The sequence below is a fragment of the Bombus huntii genome, unplaced genomic scaffold (genome assembly GCF_024542735.1).
Source record: "Bombus huntii isolate Logan2020A unplaced genomic scaffold, iyBomHunt1.1 ctg00000091.1, whole genome shotgun sequence".
In the NCBI taxonomy this organism is placed as follows: domain Eukaryota; kingdom Metazoa; phylum Arthropoda; class Insecta; order Hymenoptera; family Apidae; genus Bombus; species Bombus huntii.
Window position 1 is genome coordinate 20,792 of NW_026099346.1, and position 21,224 is coordinate 42,015.

The following is a 21,224-nucleotide window of genomic DNA, read 5'->3' on the forward strand; positions in this document are numbered from 1 at the left end:
GCGCACATATTTGATCGTTCTTTAAAGCTTGAATCTCTGCGAAGAGAAAAAATCTTTCAACCAACAAGAACTGGTTCTACGTTTTCTATCCATTTCCTTCCAGATAAATCTCTCTCTATCTAAAATCCTTATTTCCGTATTTCCTTGAAAAGGTTAAAGTCGTTTTGTATAAAATCCAACGTAGAGAAGAAGGAAGATCCGCAAAAGATTCTTTCAGCTTTCCCTATGTTTGAGCTCGAATCAAAGCAATCCTATTCCCAATAGGGTGACTATGCGTTTAACTTCTCATAGAATCTCTCTGATTCCGTGTGATACCTTCGGTGTTTTTGAAGTATGTAATTGATGTCGTAACGTCGACGCTTTGCAGTGCGAATTCAATTTTGAGTTGCAATTTCCCTGTTTGCGTGGCAAAAGCATAAAATCGATAAACACGTTTTCTTTGCCGATGGCGCACTGTAAATATAAATATTTGAATAAATATCGCGAATTTCATGTTGCTAAAAGATTTATACTATTTATTCGTAAATAACTGTTGGATATGTTTAAGTTGAAACCACTGCATTAGGTCTTTTTTCTTGTTTAAAATTATTTGTATTGGTAAATTGAATGAAAGTTCTAACATGTAATTTGTTCTTCTCTTATAAATAGTTTACGGAGGATAAAGCGTGGGTAACTCACGACTGTCGCGATCATGACACTATACATACCTATGTATAGCACGTATACTAAGCTAACTAAAATAGCAAGTCAGAGAAATGGAAACTTAGGAAAATCTAAAGGAAGATAAAACGTTCGAGCCTTGCCAGGAATATAAGATGCTAAGTAATCTTCCTAAGTAATCTCCTCCAGCTTTTTCTAGTTTGATCAATAATTATTAGTACATGTTAGGAAAATAAATAGAATTTTTGTTCTCAAGCGAGGTATAATTTAAATTTTGTATGTACACAAAAATGTTAAATATCTGTAATAAACATGGTATAATCAATTTTTTTACATAAAATTATATTGTATAGGCTATTGTTATTTAAACATTTTAAATTGGATGAAGGAAAAAAATGACGCAAATAAAACGTAGGACATTTTAATTAAAGAGACTAATATAGAGATTTATCTACTTAACTGTGATTAAATCATCTCCACTTAACGCTCTACCTCTTCTATTAATTATGCTTCGTTAAACTATGATTACAGAGGATGGGTTTTTTGATAAAATGACATTCTGACAAATATATATAGATCGATATATATATAGATATAGATAGACAAATATATAGATTCTTACAACAGTAGTTATGAATGAACAGTAGTTATTGTATCAATTCCGTTCTTCAGAAGCTTCATTTGTGAAAAGACAATTCGCCAGAATATGGATTCACTGTAGTTATAGCTGTAGGATTTCAATCTAGTTGACAGACTTGCTTTACGTAGAGAATATCTGTCTCTTGTTCTACCTTATCGCGATTCTCTCCTCATCTTATACGCTTTGTCGAGCAAAGTAATATTGGCATATATCTCGGCTCTGGTTACAATCATTAGTTTCCGCCTAAACGGTTAGAATCACATAGCTCGCGCTCTACTCTCGTTTATTCAACATTCAGGCCATATGGTCGCATGCGACGAGTTTTATGTTAATTCCGACCGATTACAATACCTTTCTTTCGTTTACAAGGAACGACGAGACTGGCAGTTGCGTGATTTCCAATGCAAAAGCCGCGATATCTGCACGATAACCTAACCTCAACCGATTTTGTTGTACTATTCTTATGTGGACTTCGTTTGTACCACAACTTCGTCGTAACAAAAATAGAATACGTAGAACACGGCATTCCGTTATGCGATATTGTCGATTCCTAACATCCGAAAAATCAGAGATAATTTTTTCCCTACAGTTGTACATTTGTGTGAAAAATTACGAACGTAAAGTTGTTTGGTGCATGCACAGTCCTCCCCTCCCCTGCATTTGCGTGGACATGCTAGAAAGATTCACTTTTCCACGGTGAAACTGTATGAAATGTATTATAATTTCATTTTTACAAAGGTCGAACATCCTACTATGCATAAATTTAATATTAATATAAGCAGGTTTCGTGTTAAGTATTACATCTGACGTATAAGCACACGTGTGTACGAGCCTTGGTTTTAAATGTCTTATAGTAGACACCGAAAAGATTATTCAGTTGGATATCTGACTCAACATCAATATTTTACTAGGAGATAACATGTTAAGAACACGTTGGTGGATGGCATGGGAGATGATGAATGAAGACATACTTCTGTGAGATACATAAAATAGTAGTCAGAACGTATTTTGGCGCTTGGGGACAGCAACAGCTGGTGATACTGTCATACACCTCCATTTATAAACTTTCGAAAATCGATGTGACCTTCAAACTTTAGTGTATTCTGTTTCACAGCACAAAATGTTTCCGAAACGTACGTTTATTGTTACAATGAACTTGACTAATGGCTCTGAAATACTATCCTTGAAAAAACAATGGGGGAATTGGAGCAAAAAAAAGAAGGAAATAAACAAAGACCTTGTTGGTTCGTAAAAATAAAATATGCTACAGGAAAAACTTTTTCCAACGGATTGAGATGCGACGAGCTTTAAAAGCTATGACGCGAATCGAGCGTTTGTCTACAAGAGCGCATTTTCGGTGGATATATAGATATACATGTATATGTGACGAAATATACTAAAGCAATATTGACCCTTTGTCGCTGAAAGTATCAAACTACAAAACTTCCTTTCAAATTTTCAGAATAAGGAAATCAGGATCATGATAAATAATTGGAACATAATTAAAAATAATATATCTTCTCTATAAGATAATGAATACATTGGTTCATTTAATTTTTATGGATATTCAAACGCTTCTGTGAAATAAAACGTCAAGATTATAGAGTATAAAATTCATAGCTATGAAATAACTAAAACTCTGATGTATTATTAAAAATATACGTTAGGTTGTATGTAGTGATACATACAAAGATTACATGTACAAACCCATAATTAACACAATGCTACCGCAACCATTCTGCAATCTACCTTGCCCAAAACACTCTTCCAGTCACCTCCAAACTCTTCAATTCTCTCCACCTAATCACCCACAAACCATTCACAAACATGCAATTCGACGATTGATCTGTACAATTGATCGATTTCTTTTTACTACAGCCATGCAGAAAATTTCGCCTTGGAAAAGAATGTTGTGATTTCGAATGTCTGGATCACCTGAAGAACGTTACCGGAAGTGGTAAAATTTATGTCCTTGATTATGATGAATCCTCCAGCTCCTCGACTCAGCGACAAACGCTACTCTGGGTGATGAGCGTAATGGTGCTATTGCGGCTTGTTTAATTTTTCAACAAGGATCCAGATGGCGCCGTTGACGGAATTCTTTCGCTATAAACGTCAACGATCAACATCAGCCATCAGGCAATTTCATATTTGTGACTTATTTCTTCTGTGTTATTTCTTCTAATTTTATTGTTAGTTCTTCAATTTGTATTCCAAAAGATTGAACTCTTTTTACGTGCGTGTGTGTTTTTCTTTTTTTTGTAACTCGTCGAGTTGCAATTCTAATTTTTGCACTTCCTCCTTCATGTCCTCTATGTGTTTCTCGAACTCTTGTGTCGTCCTGTCTTTGTCGGAACATTCTACTTGAAGATCAGCGAGTTGATGCTCGGGATCGTAATTCAATTTTTGGTCGTTAGCAGTAATAAGCTCACGTAACTTCACTTTTGAACTTGATCTTGTTTGGTCTTGATTGTGTTTTCGTGGTGCTTGTGGTGTTCTAAAAGTAATCGTCACGTTACTTGCATTTTTAGTGCACATTGATACACTGCACTCTGCAGTTCTCCTATTTTCAAACTTGCTTCATTTAAGGTAACTTTATGAATTTCCGATTGATGCTTTAACATTTGATGTAAGCCTTCTATTGCTGTTTCACGTTCTTTCAACTGTTCATTAAATTCGTTGTTTAGCATATCCACTCGAGAAATTCCGAGTTCTTGAGCATCGTTTCTTCTTTTAGAAATTTGGCCTATTTTCTCTCGCCTGCTGCTACATGTTGCTGTCATTTTATCAACTTCTTTCTTCTTTTTTTTTCTTTTTTTTTTTTCTTGAACTTAAAATCTTGATTTAAGGTTTGTGTTTCACTATATGATTTATTATTATTAACTAGTTCAACATTATTTTCAGTAGATTTTTTTTTCGCGTGATTTTTATACTTATTTAAATAGTTTTACACGAACAAATGCATCGTACGTCAGATATACCATTTTTAATAAATTGTCGCCTTTACAACTCGAGTTACCTCTGAACGAGTCGCATGATTGATCAATAAGCCATGAGTAATTATGCAAATTCAGTTTTTTTTTCATCTATCTATCTGAATATTATAACAAAGACTTTACATTGAATATTTTATTAAAATTGTAAGTTTTTCATAAACGCTTCAAAATCCACAGTCTATTGATCAACTCCTCTATCCTTTCTCTTTCTCCTCACTAAAATAGATAAATTCCTAATGTAGTTTGTGGATAATATTTCTTTTTTTTTTTTTTCTAAAGCAAATCACATTTATCATCTGATATATTTTTTTAAATAATTTCTGTCTGTACATTTTCTTCTTTTCCCTTACTCCTCTTTCTCTTTCTAATGAATTCTTTTTATTCCGTAAAATAGTTTTTGTATATTCAATTTTGTTAAGTGCAATCCTTATTTCTGATAACTTACTTTTATTAGATAATTCTTGTGAATCTTCTACTACATCTTCCATATCATTTTGAGTGCGGCTTCTACCTTCAGTAAATTTAATATCTTGAACCGTATCATTAATTTCAATAGCTCTTTCGGTATCAAGTAAATCGCACTTATTATTTAATATACCTTTTGAATTGACTTCTGTCTCTGTAGTTTCTTCTTCTGTATCTTCTTCGAGTTTTCTTCGTTCTTCTAATCCACCTTTCTCATTTTCTAGGATCTTCCTTGTTGTTACGCCGCCTAAAACATCTGCACGCCAGCCCGCGCCAGCTCGCACCACCGGACAACAACCAGCCTGCGTAACGTCACTTCGACCCTCAATAAACCTAAGGACCCACCATAACTTTCACTTCCCTGTAGTGTTTCGCCATGTGTCTTCAATCCGTTTGTCTTGAAGAATTTCTAAAGCTTAAAAATATTCTCGAAACACAGTCGGTTTTTAGAGAGGTCCTTGGGTTTATTAGACGTACTTAAAACACGGAGAAAACGGGTATGCACCCATTAGGAAAATCCGAATAGCCCTCTAATAAAACAAGCTATGTTTTCCTCACGCACACAGTCATCTATCCACCACGATGGTAGGAGACTTCCTACTCATCCCTTCGAGCAGTAGTGCAGGTCATGACCAATCGACACCGCGGTTCGTTACCCTCACTTTTCCTAACGAAAGTGGGGACAACGAATCCGCGTTCTTTAGGCACAGGGGCATACCCACACCGAACTTTTCTTCTGTATTAGAAAAAGAGCGACAGTCAGTCTAAAAACTAACGCCTAACGCGGCAGTCTACACATAGCGCGAGAGTCGCATACTTTACGAAAATCTTTTGTCGGTTCTCGGTGTTGTCGAACATACATCTTCTCTCCTAAATATATTATAGTGCTAAGTACATTAATACATTAATCTCCATTATAAGAGCCCTGCTCTAGCGTACATATCTATCACATCTTCGTGCGACAAGTTGTTAACTATTTATTTCTCTACGTCAGTGTAATCTGTAAAGTGTTGGAAATATATAATTTATAATTCAGTGAATCACAGTGTTATACAAACTCAATCACCCCTATTATCTCAACGGAAATCAGGGGATCGATCAATTCGTGGTGTCGATTGATATAATCGTACGACCCCCGTTGACGTCTCTCCTCGCGGTTACGTCTCCCCGCAATTGGTCGGAATTTACACTTGTATTTTCATCTTCTTTAACTTCGACTTTATCCGATCTCCTAGGTCTGCCTCTATGTTTCGCTTCATCAGTTGCTATTACACCCGTTACTGCATTATCATTTTCTACAGATTTATACCTATCGCTATCACTAGCTGTGTTCGTTAAAAGAACTTCCCTTCGTTGACGAACTTATCAGTTGTTTCGTTTTCACTATCTGAAATTGATTTTTGTTTAACACCTCTTTTTTCTTCTTTGGCAAATTTATTTTCTACATTTTCCGATGCCTTTTGTTTATTAATTATTTCAGACTTGTCTTCGATTAATTTCGTCTTTAAAGCGCTTCGCAAAATTTTATTTGTGTTTGATTGTCTGGTTTGATTATAAACAATTTCTTCAAATTTTGCAGCAACATTATAACGACTGCTCCGTTTACTACTATCTAACATAGATGGAGATGGATTCTTGTCATCTTTATTCTCTAAAGACTTCTCTTGTGTATTAGCATCTAAATTTCTCGACATAAGATCTGCTGAAGTTTTTTATTCTGTAGTGTCACACGCATTTTTCGCTGTCATCATTTGGTCTTCTTCTATAAGCAAATGTTCATTATTGTAAGCATTATCTCTTGCTTTTTGTATGGATTCTAATGATATATTTTGTTCAACGTTGTCTATTGATTTTGTATCATTTTCAGCAGTTGATTTACTAACTGCTTCTAATTCCTTCGTTTCAATTTGGTTTTCTTTATTTGTATCGCCGTCCAAAATATTTCTCATTGAAATATTATCCTTCTTGTTATGATCTTTTTCTGCTTCTCCTAAACTTTTACTTTTTTTGTCGAACCGTTCTTGTAAATTTTGAGTATCTTGTGACGAAGATGGTGACAAATCATTATACAATACTGCAATATCTTCTTTCCTTCGTTTCACAGACTCTTTCTGGTATTCTGTTGAGCTATTGACATCAAACATTAAGTCTGTTTTAATGAAAATATAATCCTGTGAAGCGGTGTCAATTGATACTTTCTTTTCATAAGAATTTTCTACATTAGACTGCAATTCTTTTGAAAATTCTTTCAAAACCATTTCTTCATTTCCTACAGTAACGTCTGTTTTCTCCAAGCTTTTGTTCAAATTATTAGAAACTAAACTACCCTGATAACTCCGACTAGTCGCTACTTTAATAGTCTCCTTTAACAGTTTTCTTAACTTGATTTCGTTCTGCTTCTGCATAGCGTCTAGTATGGCCCGAATACTTGGATCCACACCAGTAGCCATAGCCAAGCCGGTGAAAATTATCCTTTGTTCCGTGGTATATATAGGGTAAAACGAATGGTAGACCGCAGCATAGTGGTTTCCAACGATCCACACTTGTTCTAATTCCTCACTCAACGTCTTTCGTGTCCATTGACGTAGAAAAAAGTAAGTTATTGTAATATCGGAATATATTAAAGGTGTAATTTTGTCCGATTAATTATAATTTATTAATAATGGATTGAAAATACAGATATTACAGACAGAAAATACAGACAGAGAAACGATGTTTGATTAACAGGAAAACTAAATGCAACGCTCGTATTTACATCAAATAACTTGACAACTATTTGGTAACTCTCTCTCTCTCTCTCTCTCTCTCTCTCTCTCTCTCTCTCACTAGCAACTCTAACACTCGACAACACTCGCAACTCAATTCTAACGACTCTATGCTTCGACGTCTCGATCAACTCTGAACCTCGCCAATGCATTCCTGCTCGGTCCTGCACGCACACACACGCACACACACACACACACACGCACACACACACACACACACACACACACACACACACACTTTTCGGCTCACATACTCTGGCCTCTCGATTGCCACTCCTTGAAATATGAAACCGTACTTCTGTTTTGACGCTGCTTATCTTTTCTCGCGTCACTGTTACTAGGCGCTCTTGGATGTAAACAAACCACAAAAAGACGGCGTACACGGTGTTTTCTAATTTCAGCCGATCTCCAATCAAAGCTATTCTACGATATTACATTATCGTATAATAATAAGCTTTTAATCGTTTAATAATAACTCGTCAAGTAGAAATTCCACACGAAGCATTGTGAAGAATAATACTTGAAGAAGATCTATGTTCTTACGAGATTGGCTGTCTACAAGAACTTTGTTGGATAGATTGTATCGTTTGACGAAAATTTTATTGTTGAAAGTTAAGAAAGTTGGAAAGAAAACCCACGCTGTCTCGAAGATGTCTTGTTTTTCAGATGCTGTAAATTGACAAATAACTAGATATTAGTATTGACATTATTTGATGTCATATCTGACCTTAAAGTATAAATAAAATCAATCTAGGAATTAATGAAATTTCAAACATTTTTTCTAAGAAAACAGAAGTTTCGTTCCTCCTAATGAGTATCACATGATGCAATAGAAAAATAATTTAACATTGAAAATCGTGTCAAGATCAATTTCGAAGCTATAAAATCGTCTTAAAAAAACGCTGTGATAAAAAATTTTTTGACACCTTGTACAAAGGTGTATATCAACGTAAGTGTACCTGTATGTCTATATTCGAGATTATTTATCTATTCAAGATAGCAAAGTAAAAATACTATATAGAGGATTTAATTAATGTGTGGATCAACGTATGTATCACTATATGTAACAATAATATTGACTGTATATGTACGTGTGTAATAAAAGATTTCCGGTTTACAATGTTTACGATACTGATATAAAAATACCATATAGAGGATTTAATTAACGTGTATATCTACGTATATATCATTATATGTAACAGTAACATTATGTGCATATGCGTATAATATTGGTTAAATGTTAAATGTTAAATGTTAATATTGGTTAAATGCGTTAAAGTGAAATGTTATTTACCTATTCAAGATAGCAAAGTAAACATACCATATAGAGGATTTACTACTGTTAACACTCGGTATTCTCGTATTCAAAGTATTTAACCAAATAATTTGGGAATCCAGCGGACGAGCTTGTATTTAATATGATTATATTTAATATAACAACTTTACTCAATATACGCGTAGCATTTTAAATGTCATGAGGGTTGCAGCGGACTCAATTTTAATGTACCTCGATATCTTAGCTTCTTATAATATCCTAATAAAATGTTATTTATCGATTACAATTGTCCTGTCGTATTTTATAGTGTTTGCTTTATAAATGTGAACTTTATTCAAAAAGAGTTCATCGATGATTATCCATTACAGGTTGTTAATAAACCTGAATTATGCACAAAGGAATTGCCGTTAATAACTTAAGATTCTCTGCCCGTCGTACAGGGTACATATAGTAATTATTCTCGACGATCGTAACGTTTAAGTCCAATTCGAGCTTATAGTCCCATGCGAGTTAAACAACGACAATAGTTTGAATTTCTATTTGTTCGTTTGTCGTCTGTTTATACCCGGAGCACCTGCTGTAAACCAATACAAAATTTATTAGATCTATAAATAACACATATAAAACTTATTAATTTATAATTAATATAAAATAGGAGAGCACGAAACTTCCTATTTTATGGATATGTTAAATCTTTGTAAAAAATACCATATCATTAGTATCATTTTAATCGTTCTAAAGGATTTAGCCGCATAAAGCTGTGACCCTTGGAAGAATCGATGTTCACGCGTGACAAATTGAAATTGTGCGAAGGTTCCGGTACGAACATCACAAGCCGAACATCGATACCAGGGGCACAGGCACATGTTCTGGGTTCATTATATATTTATAAAGGGCTGACGATTCAGTGGATGGTCCGGGTAAATTTAAATTGTAAATGAACGCATTGCTGGTTTCAAGTAAAAGCCTGGATAAGAGCGGATATGGTATGAGAGTCTGTCGTGGAAAGGGGAACAGGCCGCTTTTATTTGTAAAGTTTGAATCTCCTCGATATTGAAGATGTTGAAGCTGCAAGTATGTATTTCATTTTAATCCATTCGAGACCGAGATTTAATTGTAAAACGATACCTAGGTGTCGGTACGATCTGAATGTTTAGTTAGAATGATTCTGTGTTTTACTCTCTCCAGGGTATCCTTTTCATACTTTGATTTTAAATCGATGACAATCTTAAATAGTATGCCTCATATTTTTAAAATATAAAATTATATACTATGTTATTCTATAATGTATTAGGTACAGTTATATATATATATATATATATATATATATATATATATATATATATTATATTATATTATATTATTTATTACATATATATATTATATTATTATATATATATATATATGTATATATATATATAATAATAATATATTGAAAAAAATATGAAATTAACATGATATATACATTACTACATAAGTTATATATAAAATATGTATATTATACCCTTGCCTACTGACTGATATGAATTTCTTTCGGTCTCGAATGCGTTAAAAGAGAGCGCAAAGAAGACGAAATTACTTATTGTAATTAGTAAAACGACCTGAGAGGCAGACAGGTACAAGAAAGAAGGAATATTATATTAGCGGCATTATCATGTTTTTGCTCTCTTTAAGTCTTTCATCGAGACAGACAATCTACAGGTATTAATCGACCAATTTCTCCAAGCTGATAACTTCGAATTGATGTTTATATATAAGAAGTGTTATGTGTTAATCTGTCTAAATGTTTAAAAGGTGTTATAAATTAAATGTTGTTAAACGATACGTAATTGCCTTTTGATCGTAAATTTTACTATCAAGGGGTCTTTTATGTATGCGTAATCATTGTGAATTATAACAATTTATGTGATCGATATTAAAGGTGTTTAAAAGCATATTATTATTATATATTATTATTCTATTCTCCTATATTATTATCCTATATTATTATAGCATTCCTATATTATTATAATATCCAATTACATGTTGATACACAAGATATACAGATTATTATTTATAACGTTTTGGTTTTCTTAATTGAGTCATTCATTTAGTACAAATGATAAGAAATTAGTAATAATTCGCAAAAAAAGGATATTGTAGTAGAAATATTATAAAAAAACATTTTCTGTTTTAGTGTAGAGTTACTCCTTCTTACAGACAGTGTCGTACAAATCTGTACGTCTCTGAGAAAATGTAGGTATCTGAGCCCTTACTTCCTCAACAACTTTTAGATCTGATAGAAAAAAGAAACATACGAAGTAATAAGTAATGCTTACTAATAAATTCAACAAATACAGAGGAAGATGGCTAAATCGATAAATTAACGAGACTAAAAATTAATTACATCATGGATCTCTCGCTTTTAATTTTAAGCTGTAAATTACCGATATCGGTGACTGCCATATTCTCTTGAGTTTCCAAATCGTAAAGAATCTTTCCCCAGGGATTGGTCAACTGTGTATGTCCCCATGCGACGTAACTTGCTGAAGGAACACGAGCCGGTGATATGCAAGCAACGTATAATTGATTATCATTCGCTCTGGAACGCTGAAGTAATGACCAGTGCAGTGGTCCAGTGGTCATATTGAATGCCGCTGGATATATCAGCATTTGGCAACCTAACCCAGAGAAGCAGGAAATATGAAGCCACCGAATACCAATTAACTTCGTAGTTGCACGGTTCACATTCCATCATTTCTGAATATGCGAGGACAGTCCTCTTATTGTGCTTTTAATTCTTTTATTTGTTTCATTTTCAGCAAATATACTGGTTTTTTAAATTAAGCTTCTTTTTATACAGATATTTAATTTTTTGCTAGTTAAGTATTGATCGATTAAGTTACTGTACCTTTGTTCCGATAAATGCGTGCCATTTCCTCGAATCTAATATCATAGCATATGCCAATACCTATTTTGCAGCCCTTCACATCGAACGTCGTTAGGGAGTTACCAGGACTGAGTGAATCACTCTCTCGAAAAGTAATCTTATTAGGAATGTCGATGTCGAATAGATGTACCTAATAACATAAAAATGTAGTCGCTAATTCTATTGCTGCAACTTTTGTAATTTAATATCAAAGTTACCAACTCCTAAACTTTAATTATTTTTTATTTAATAACTGACAGCGTTTTTATCACTTTCTTTTATTAAAAAATCTTATCATTTAATAATGTTTAAAAAGGAGAAAAAATAAGTATTTTCGTATGTGAAAAATTTATATTACACATTACAACAAAAATGGGCGTTTTCCGTATCATAACGTATTTTATAAACCGTAAATTATAGAATTGGTTATAGTATACGTATGTACATATGTATATTCCTAAATTATTCCTAGATAGAGTCACTTTCTTCACCCCAATATTTTCAAATTCAAAGCCATAAAGGAATATATTACTTACCTTTCGGTGTTTTGCTATCAAAGTTCCATCGGGACCCCAAATAGTACAGGTATTGTACAATTTATCGCCCTCTATTTCAGGCATCGTACCACCAACTACATAGATGTTGTTTTCTTTAGCTGCATTCGATAAAGCAACGCTCGTTTCACCATCAGGAATACTCTCGGCGTATTTTCGAAAGTACTCTGCATTGCAATATTTCAATTAATGAAAAATAACTGTCTTTTGTTCCAACCATAAATTAAATTGAAATTTTTGTCAGTTTTTTATTTTTTAAATTATTAAAATAACTAAGTTTTATATCTCGACTTAATTAAATATGCAATTACTTAGCTAACAGTATATATAATAAATTGTTTCTACAGGTTCAAAATGAAAAATGAATATTTAGAAATATTTAATTACGACAATGCTATTTGTGTTAGCATCAGTGGCTTGTTACTCTACGACTTTGCTAGTACTTTTTGAAACATAAAGTTAGTTTTCAATTAACACTTATACTAGAGGCGGAATTATAAATGCAAAATAATTGATAATACCAATTTATAAGTACCTAATTATTAGTATCTTAAAAAATATATTTATACAAAAATCACGATAATCATGAAAATGGGGAAATCCTATATTCTCGACTCAATTCACAATCTTTATGGAAGTATAAACGGTAAGGTAATTTGTCTACTTTTACTTTTTTCTATATAGTTGTTACACACATGGTAAATTATTGAAAAAAAAAACAAATTATTACGTATTCCATATGGTGAATTAAAGCATTCAGGAAGAGCTATAATATCAGCATTGCGCTCTTTTGCGCTAGAAATGTAGGAAACTGCCCGCTCTACATTTTTGCGTTTTACTTCATTTACTTCAAGTTGTACCAACGCCAAGCGAAATGCTAAAATGTTGGAAAAGTTAAATACATTCGGTTATATATTTCCCATACTTTTTATCTATAAATACTTTTTACATAGTGAATACTTACTCGACATCGTTCGCACTACTTGTTTAGCGATGTTTGTAAGTATCATAATGTTGAGGTTATGTATGGTACTACTCAATATCAACATTACGTAAGCAATACGCAGGGATTTTTAATAATTCTTGGTAAAGTTTAGGACATTAATTTTGATGTAATTGTAAACATTATTTGTTCACAATTTGTCCATTTACTTTGCAACAAAAAGAAGCATCTGCAAGCGTGTTAATCGGATAACGACGAACTTCATTTCGCAAACACCGACACGTGAAACATTTTGAAGTTACGTCGACGCGAGAGTAATTGGTTCCCTTAAATTCCTCAATTTCCATTTCTTTCGCCATGTATATTCGAGTATTGCATTTGAATTGCAGAGCAGTCGAAAGTAGAGGAGCACCTCGCCGATATATCGACAGGAACATGAATTTTTTTTCATAGGGCGAATATTTTTTCCATTGAATTATTAAACCGAGTCAAATTTTCAAACTCAACCACTTAATTTAATCGTTTTACATAAAACATTTCAATCTTTTTTCTTCTAAATACTTTACCTATATTTCATCTGGCTGAATATTCCATATTTTTAAAGCTTGTTGATAATTACAAATACGTAATTATCATTCTGAAGCTAGAAATTTGAAGTAAAATTGCTCTGCGCGAAAGGAAATAATTCAACGTTTTATATATAGCTGTTAAAATGATATAAGTTTCAGTAAAATAGCTTCACTAAAATTTGTGGTTTTTTTCCTTTTCTATTTTTTTTTTTTTTTTTTTTTTTTTTTTGTTTTATGTGTTCAAGGGCGAACGTTCCCTCTCATTTCCTGTATTTTTATGAGGAATTTAGCCTTTTTACACCACGAGAGCCTCAACGTTTTCATTTTCACGCTTACGCTACGCTCGTTAAACACGTTCTAATGAGACCATGTGCTGACATTGCGAGTTTTATTATTTTCGCACAATAATTTATCATTTTAGATTTCAAATATTACATTCATACATTTTTCGTTGTAAATTTCTTTCTCTATTTAAACAATTTACCATTGTTGCTACAATAAATCAATTAATTAAATTAATTGATCAGTTTAAACTTAAAATATCATTTCATAAGTTTTCGTCACTTGAATCTAAAAACAACAGAAAACGGATCATATTCAACGATCACAAAACGATAATAGGACATTGTGTTTCTTCTGAAGGGCATGAAATTGTCAGGAGATTATGCCATAAATGAAATTGGAAGCTGGCTGGTCAAAGGGATTAAACTCGGTTAAACTCAATTGTGCTATATTGCACAAAGACTTGAGAACTGCTACCAAATATCTACTAGCTTAAAGGTGTGCTGATTACACCTTACAAATTGTAATTATATTTCAAATACAATCTCCTAAGTAATAAGTAAATTAAATTAATACTTTACCTAGAATCTGTGATACATTAATATAACAAAAATACATTTCTTAAATTATTCATTAATTTGCAATGTAATTAGAATATTATCTTTATTTTCTGGTGTCTTTATTATTCTTAAAAGATACGCTGCTTGTTTGCAAATTTAACACTACGTATGCTATTAATAAATCATTTTATATTTAATTTTGCAACCTTCAATCATTGTTAAAATTGATTGATAATACCGTTGGTTAATAGAAATTTGAAAATGCTCTCGTTTCCACTCGATTAAAAGGTAATTGCACAAACTGTCACAGTGTTGACTACAAATCACGTGTGTCGTTCTATTAAATTTATACACAATAGTATTTATTCTCGTTTTAATTTAAAATGAAATGTGTTATTGTATTTTTTTTTTTATTTATTTGTTGAGATTACAATCAATTCTCGCGTTGAGAATTTTCAGTAATTTTTCTGGCGTGGCGCAGTGACATGGCTGTTTATTTACAATAAGTTAATACTTATTATAGATAGGTATAATTTATAAGTAATATAAGTAAGTGCATATGCTTAATTTGGATAATTAAATGAATCTAACGTTTAGGTCTAGCGGGTAGTGCCTCTTCAGCCTGCGAATCTGGTCCGTCGTATCGAGTAGTCCAGTGATTAGGGGGTTTCGGTGTTTGTTGATTCTTTTGCTATATCTGTCGCTATATTTTGCTATTTCCTCTTTGACGGTGGGTATCTTGAGGTCGCGGTGTATTGTTTCATTGGTTACATACCAAGGTGCGTCAATTAGGGATCTTAGCGTTTTCGATTGAAAGCGTTGGAGTATTTCAATGTTGGAGTTACTTGCTGTTCCCCATAGTTGGATTCCGTAGGTCCAGACAGGTTTTATTACGGTCTTGTAGAGGGTAATTTTATTCTGTATATTTAGTTTGGAGCGTCGGCCCGTGAGCCAATAGAGTTTTTTTAGTTTGTCCTTTAGTTGCTTCCTTTTATCTGAGATGTGTGTCTTCCACGTTAGTCTCCTGTCCAGGGTCATGCCCAGGTATCGGACTGTGTCCCTGCTAGGAACTGTTGCATTGTTGATGGTGACCTGGGGGCAGGTTTGTTTTCGGAGCGTGAAGGTTACATGTGAGGATTTCTTTTCGTTGACTTTGAAGCCCCATTTGTGAAACCACTTTTCCATGGAGTCGAGACTTCGCTGGAGAGTGGATGAGGCTATTACCGGGTCTGCGTGGGTAGCCAATAGCGCTGTGTCGTCTGCAAATGTCGCTATTGTTATATCGTTTGATATAGGTAGGTCGGCAGTGTAGATGGAGTACAGTAGGGGTCCGAGGACACTACCTTGGGGTATGCCGGCTTCTATTGGGAATGTTGCGGAAGTGGCGTCTAGGCATTTAACCATGAATTGTCTATTGGTTAGGTAAGATTTTAGGATGGAGTAGTAGGGGTGGGGTAGGATCTTTTTAAGTTTGTATAGTAGCCCTTCATGCCATACTTTATCGAATGCCTGTTGGATGTCTGGGAAAACCGCTGAGCAATATTTTTTCTTTTCGAGTGTTTGGCTGATCGTATGAGTTAAGCGGTGAATTTGCTCTACTGTAGAATGATGTTTTCGGAAGCCGAATTGGTGATCTGGGAGTGTTTTCAAGTTCTCTAGGATTGGAAGGAGTCGGTTCGTGAGCATCTTCTCGAATAGTTTGGACAGGGTAGGTAAAAGACTGATTGGGCGATAGGAGCAGGTTTCGTATATCGGTTTACCGGGTTTAGGGATGAGGGTAATCAATGAGATTTTCCAAGCCTTAGGATAGTGTTCCAGGCGAAGGATAGCATTAAAAATCGATGTGATGAATGCTATCCCTTTTGTGGGAAGTTCCTTGATTGCTCTATTGCCTATTAGGTCGTGTCCTGCTGCTTTCTTGGGGTTTAGGCGACTGATTGTTTCTATAGTCTCTGCAGAGGAGAAGGGTTCGATAGGAGGGGACATTTGGAAGGGGGTGTGCAGGTATTCAGTAACGTCCGCGGCGGCTTTGGGGGAATGGGGTTTGAATACTTTTGACAAGTGTTTTGCAAACAGGTCGGCTTTTTCTATAGGGCTTCGCGCCCATCCACCTTGCGGACGGCGGATAGGTGGGATTATTTGTGGGGGGCGTGTGAGTTTCCTGGAGGCCTTCCATAGTGAGTAGTTGGCGTCGGCTGTGGGGGATAAGCTGGCGAGGTATTTATGGAAACAGTCGTTTTTATAGTTTCTTAAGGTTCTGGATAGCTTTCTAGTTGCGTTGTTAAGTTTGCGTTTGTCCTCCGGTGTTCTATGGGTCTGCCATACTCTTCTTAGTCTACGTTTTTCTGCTATTTTTTTTTTAGTATGTATTGGGGATATTCTTGTTTGCTGTTAGATGGCTTTGTCGGTGTGGAGAGGCGGATTGCGTTTATTATGCTCGTGTTTAAGTATTCCGTGGCTGCTTCGATATCTTCCTTTGTTTTTAGTGGGGTGAAGGCTCTGAGGTCGAGTGTGTAAAGACTTCTCTGAAGAGCTGCCAGTTGGTGTGTTGGTTGTGAATGGAGCCATTAGGTGTATTCTCGATGATTGTTGAACTGACTGTTGCTATCACGGGAGAATGATCAGAGGAGAGATCAGCCGAGGAGTTGATCTGGACGTGTCTTGATGGGATATTTTTAGTTATGAAGAAGTCGAGAAGGTCGGGTATTTTGTTGGTGTCAGTGGGCCAGTATGTGGGTTCGTATGTGGTGAGGTAGTTGAGGTTGTTGTTTATTATGCTGTTTAAGAGGTTTTTGCCTCTTGCTGTAACCAGTCTGCTGCCCCATTGGATGTGCTTGGCGTTATAGTCTCCTCCAACTATGAATCTATTGCCCAGGGTGTCCAGGAAGTTATCAAAGTCTTCTTTGGCGATGGAGTGTCTGGGAGGGCAGTATACTGCTGAGGTGGTGATTGAGCCATGACAGTCTTCTATTGCTACGTTTGTTGCTTGGAGGTAGTCTTTCTGGAATGATGGAAGTTCGTAGTGCTTAATACTTGCTTTGATTATTATTCCGGTGCCACCGTGGGCCTTTCCGCTGGGGTGTTGGGTATGGTAGAATTTGTAACCATTTATTTTCAGGTAGCTCTTGTCGGTGAAGTGGGTTTCCGATACGAGCATTACGTCGATTTGCTGGTGTTTTAAGAAGAGTTCTAGTTCAAGTTGTGTTGCGCTAGACCGTTGGCGTTCCAGAGTGCTATGCGCCTTGGTTTTATTTTGAGTCGGGGCGTGCTAATTTTTCCACGATGAGTGTTAGTAGCGATAGCAAGTGATTTATTTGCTCCGATTGTTTCTCTATTAGCTTTTCAAGCCTTGAGGAGTTGTCTGTGTTAGGTGGGTTGGGGACACTGTTTTGGGGAAGGTTCCTTTGGCTGTTCGGGTTATTTTGGATGCCTTGTACTGCTTGGGCATAGGAGGTTGAGGTGGAGATGAATTTGGAGATGGTAGGACTGGGTGTTTGGTTGGTTGAGGGGGTTGGGGTAGTCGTGAATTTCGGCGGGCTGGGTGTTTGGTTGGATACCTCTTTTGCTCTGAGCTTAGGGTACCTGTTCGTGTATAGTGTTTTATATGCTGGGCAGCCTTTGTAGTTGGCAGGGTGGTCCCCTTGGCAGTGGATGCATTTCGCTGGGGTTTCCGGTGATTTGGCGCACTGGTCAGTGGAGTGAGTGCCTGCGCATTTAACGCAGCGGAAAGTATGGTTGCAGTATTTCTGCGTATGACCGTACCTTTGGCACCTTTTGCACTGCACTATTTCTTTTTTCACGAGCGGTGGTTCGATCTTTACTATCGCGTTCATTAGGCGACTGATGTTGTAGATTTCCTTATTGTTCGGCTTTTGTTTAATGTCTAGGAAGAATAAGGATAACGGGTCTTTCGAGACTCTATGCCTTATATTACTTACGTTGATGACTTCGTGGCCGAGTTTTGAGAGTTCGTATTTTAGTTCGTCTATGTCTGCTGAGTGGTGTATGTTTCGTAGGACCACCCGGAAAGGCCTTTCCTGTTTGAGCTGGTAGGTGTGGAAGTTGGCGTTCAGGGTCCTGAGTGTCTTGGTGAGTTTTCTGTAAGCTTCTGGGTTCGTCGGTAGTATTTTTACTTTGTTGTTGCTTATCTTAAGGTTATATTCCTCCTTGCTGATATCTCTCTCTAGGGACTTGATCATTGTCTGTATGTCAATGACGTCGTCCACAAATATTGGTGGGGGAGGGGGGATTCTCTGTGAGTGTTGGTTTGGTGGCGGTTCTACGATTTCCATGGCGTCGTTTGAGGATTCCAATACGGCGAACCTGTTGTGTGTGTTTATTTGCGTTGCTGTTTCTATTTTCCTTTTCTTTGTAGTGTTAGCGTCGTTAGTGCGGAGAGTTCTGCTACACTTCTGCCACGGGGGGGGGGGGTAGCACGGGGTAGCTGCGAGTCTGCTCCGGAGAGCCTGGTCGCGGTTGCTGGGCCATCATCGAGCTAGTTAATTCGGAATGAACAACTAGTCGTGAGGCTGTGAGGCTAGTATTCGGGTTGGGGTTAGGTGCGTGGGATTTTCTTCTCCCTAAAGGGTAAGGGACACTTAGCTGTGTTCTCTTTCGACTCAGATTTCTCAGATTTCTTGAACGATAAATGTTTATTCACTCTAATGTCAATGAGTACACTTGATACAGGATTCGCGATTGTATTCGGTTCGCGAATGCGCGGTTATAAGATAGAGCTTGGATAGCTACGATTCGAGATACGCTGCGAGTGCGGACAATGATTGCACGAGATGTCGAGAGCTTAGATAATTATTCGGCTCGAACCGTGTAAGTATAACGATCGTGATATACTGCGGTAACTCGCGGTAATAGACTGACATTTTTGTCGCGATGCTGCTGCGGAGGAAGACTCGTTGGGATGTGTCTAAGGATGCGAAGGCATCCTTCGGGATTCGTTGAGAAAAGCTTTGAGAGGGTGTTGCTAGCGGGCAGCGTCGTACGTGAGAGATAGCAGATTTCTCGTGTGTCCCCGTGGTAGGTGGTCGACTTCGAGACTGATAAACAAAGACTGTTTGTCTCTTTGGAGGACCTTAGCTAAAATAAATCCTAAGATTTATAGCGGTCCCTTGGCTAGCTGGAAATATTCGGTACGAATGTATCGACATCTGGCAATCATCTTGTCCGCAGGTATAGGGTCTTTGTGTCGTGCGTCACGCGACGTAAACTGTTGGGAAGTTTACTGTCAAGTGCCGCCACATGTTCAAGGAAAATGTATCTGCAGCCGGTTATAGCGGTATTTACGTTACGGATGATCTATGGGAAGATTCACACGAACAAACCTTTATGGACTAACCAAATTTATTTTGTTATTAAAAACGATCTACAGAACCGATCGACGACTGGTGTTCAATTTAAAAATTGCTTCTCTATAAAAGCAAGAAATCTAATTTACATCGTGTTCTTCATCTGTCGCCTCCATATACATCCTGGTGGCAATAAAATTCTGAATTTACGAGAAATCCGTATTTCGACTTAAGCTTATCGATGTTACCGACTGGACAAAGCCTTCGAGAGTTTAAATTAACCGATCGACCCTTCGATGAAAGGGCGAGCAAGTGCCAGGAAACTATCGCGGGAACGCTCGTAAAAGCGCGCAATGGTTCGGCGTGGTAACCTAGGAAGAGGAACAGGTGCGACTGAATCGTAACGGTTGTCGTGGCCCCTTTCAAACGATCCGTGGCCACTCTTCAGTTTCGGCGTCATTAACCCTTCCCTTCTTTCTTCCTGGTTCACTTAGAAACGAAGAAAATTCCGGAGGTAGTTTGCTCTTAGCAGCTGTCATTTTTTTTTTTTCTTTGTTTAGTCGACACGAAGCATTTTGGAGAATTTCTGTGATTGCTTCGCGAAGGTACAGAGGATAAGAAAAAGCGCTCTTTGTTCGTTGACGACTTTCTGTCAATTAGAAATAAGAGTAAACGGCATAACAGTTTTCTTCTTTGCCACTGTATACGTAATTTTTGTTAGACTTTAACAACTCGTATTTTTCGTGAGCAAATACTGTCGAGTGGTTATACACTGTATATGTGAAGCTTCGTTTTCTTCGCGCGAAATATCCATGTTGTTCTTTCTATACTTGTGTTCATATATCATGACGTTCAGCCTACACGTGCCCGAGAATGTAATGTAACAGATAATTGGGTTCGAGCTGTAAATCTTTCATTTGCAGCATGACGCGAATCTAACAACACTTCTTTCCTTGTTCAGATCATGAATATTTTTGTCGCGTGCAGGTAGAATCATATGTCTAGAGTATCCACGGGTTTCGTGTTTACTTATTTCTTTAACTAACTTCGGTTTTAACCAACTTCCTATTAACCAGCAAATTAATCAAATACTTTCAGAATCAATGACAAGAATATACCGAAAAGTGTCGAAAGAATTTTAAAGAATTTTACAATCATTTTCCTAAAAGTTATCTTGAGACGTATTGTATCGTTAGTCTCATAGAGTTAATCACTTTTCTCTAGAATAATGCTCGAACACAGCTGTAGCTTTCTATAAATTTCCTCGATATTCGATTGAATTTCCCGAGATCGTTTCCAATGA

General features: G+C 36.1%; 2 protein-coding genes across 3 annotated transcripts in view; both read right to left on the reverse strand.

Annotated features, from left to right (window-relative positions):
• Nucleotides 1–7,124: 7,124 nt before the first annotated feature.
• Nucleotides 7,125–21,224, reverse strand: part of LOC126876716 (omega-amidase NIT2-like) — a 69,565-nt gene continuing 55,465 nt past the window's right edge. The window contains exon 7 of one of the 2 annotated variants that reach the window (XR_007694456.1): nt 7,125–7,659. Coding sequence is in view for 1 of the 2 variants with exons in the window: in XM_050639588.1 (XP_050495545.1) it covers nt 7,984–8,195 (212 nt within the window). In the remaining variant the exon portion in view is untranslated. Of the gene's footprint in view, nt 8,196–21,224 lie in introns of both variants that reach the window. The other variant, XM_050639588.1, reaches the window with a different exon arrangement.
• LOC126876745 (omega-amidase NIT2-like) lies at nt 10,718–13,313 on the reverse strand. Its single transcript, XM_050639621.1, has 6 exons — nt 13,229–13,313; nt 12,995–13,174; nt 12,247–12,431; nt 11,693–11,861; nt 11,229–11,462; nt 10,718–11,077 (listed from the first exon to the last, which is right to left on the reverse strand). The coding sequence occupies exons 1-6, from the start codon at nt 13,311–13,313 to the stop codon at nt 10,986–10,988; spliced, it is 945 nt and encodes a 314-aa protein (XP_050495578.1). The 3' UTR covers nt 10,718–10,985.

Bases quoted from the DNA above. Each gene is read 5' to 3' on its own strand.
- LOC126876745 (XM_050639621.1), bottom strand. From the start codon at position 13,313: ATGTTGATATTGAGTAGTACCATACATAACCTCAACATTATGATACTT. The intron at 13,175-13,228 runs GTAAGTATTCAC...TGGGAAATATAT, and splicing joins AGTAGTGCGAACGATGTCGA to AACCGAATGTATTTAACTTT. The intron at 11,862-12,246 runs GTAAGTAATATA...TTATGTTATTAG, and splicing joins TGATAGCAAAACACCGAAAG to GTACATCTATTCGACATCGA.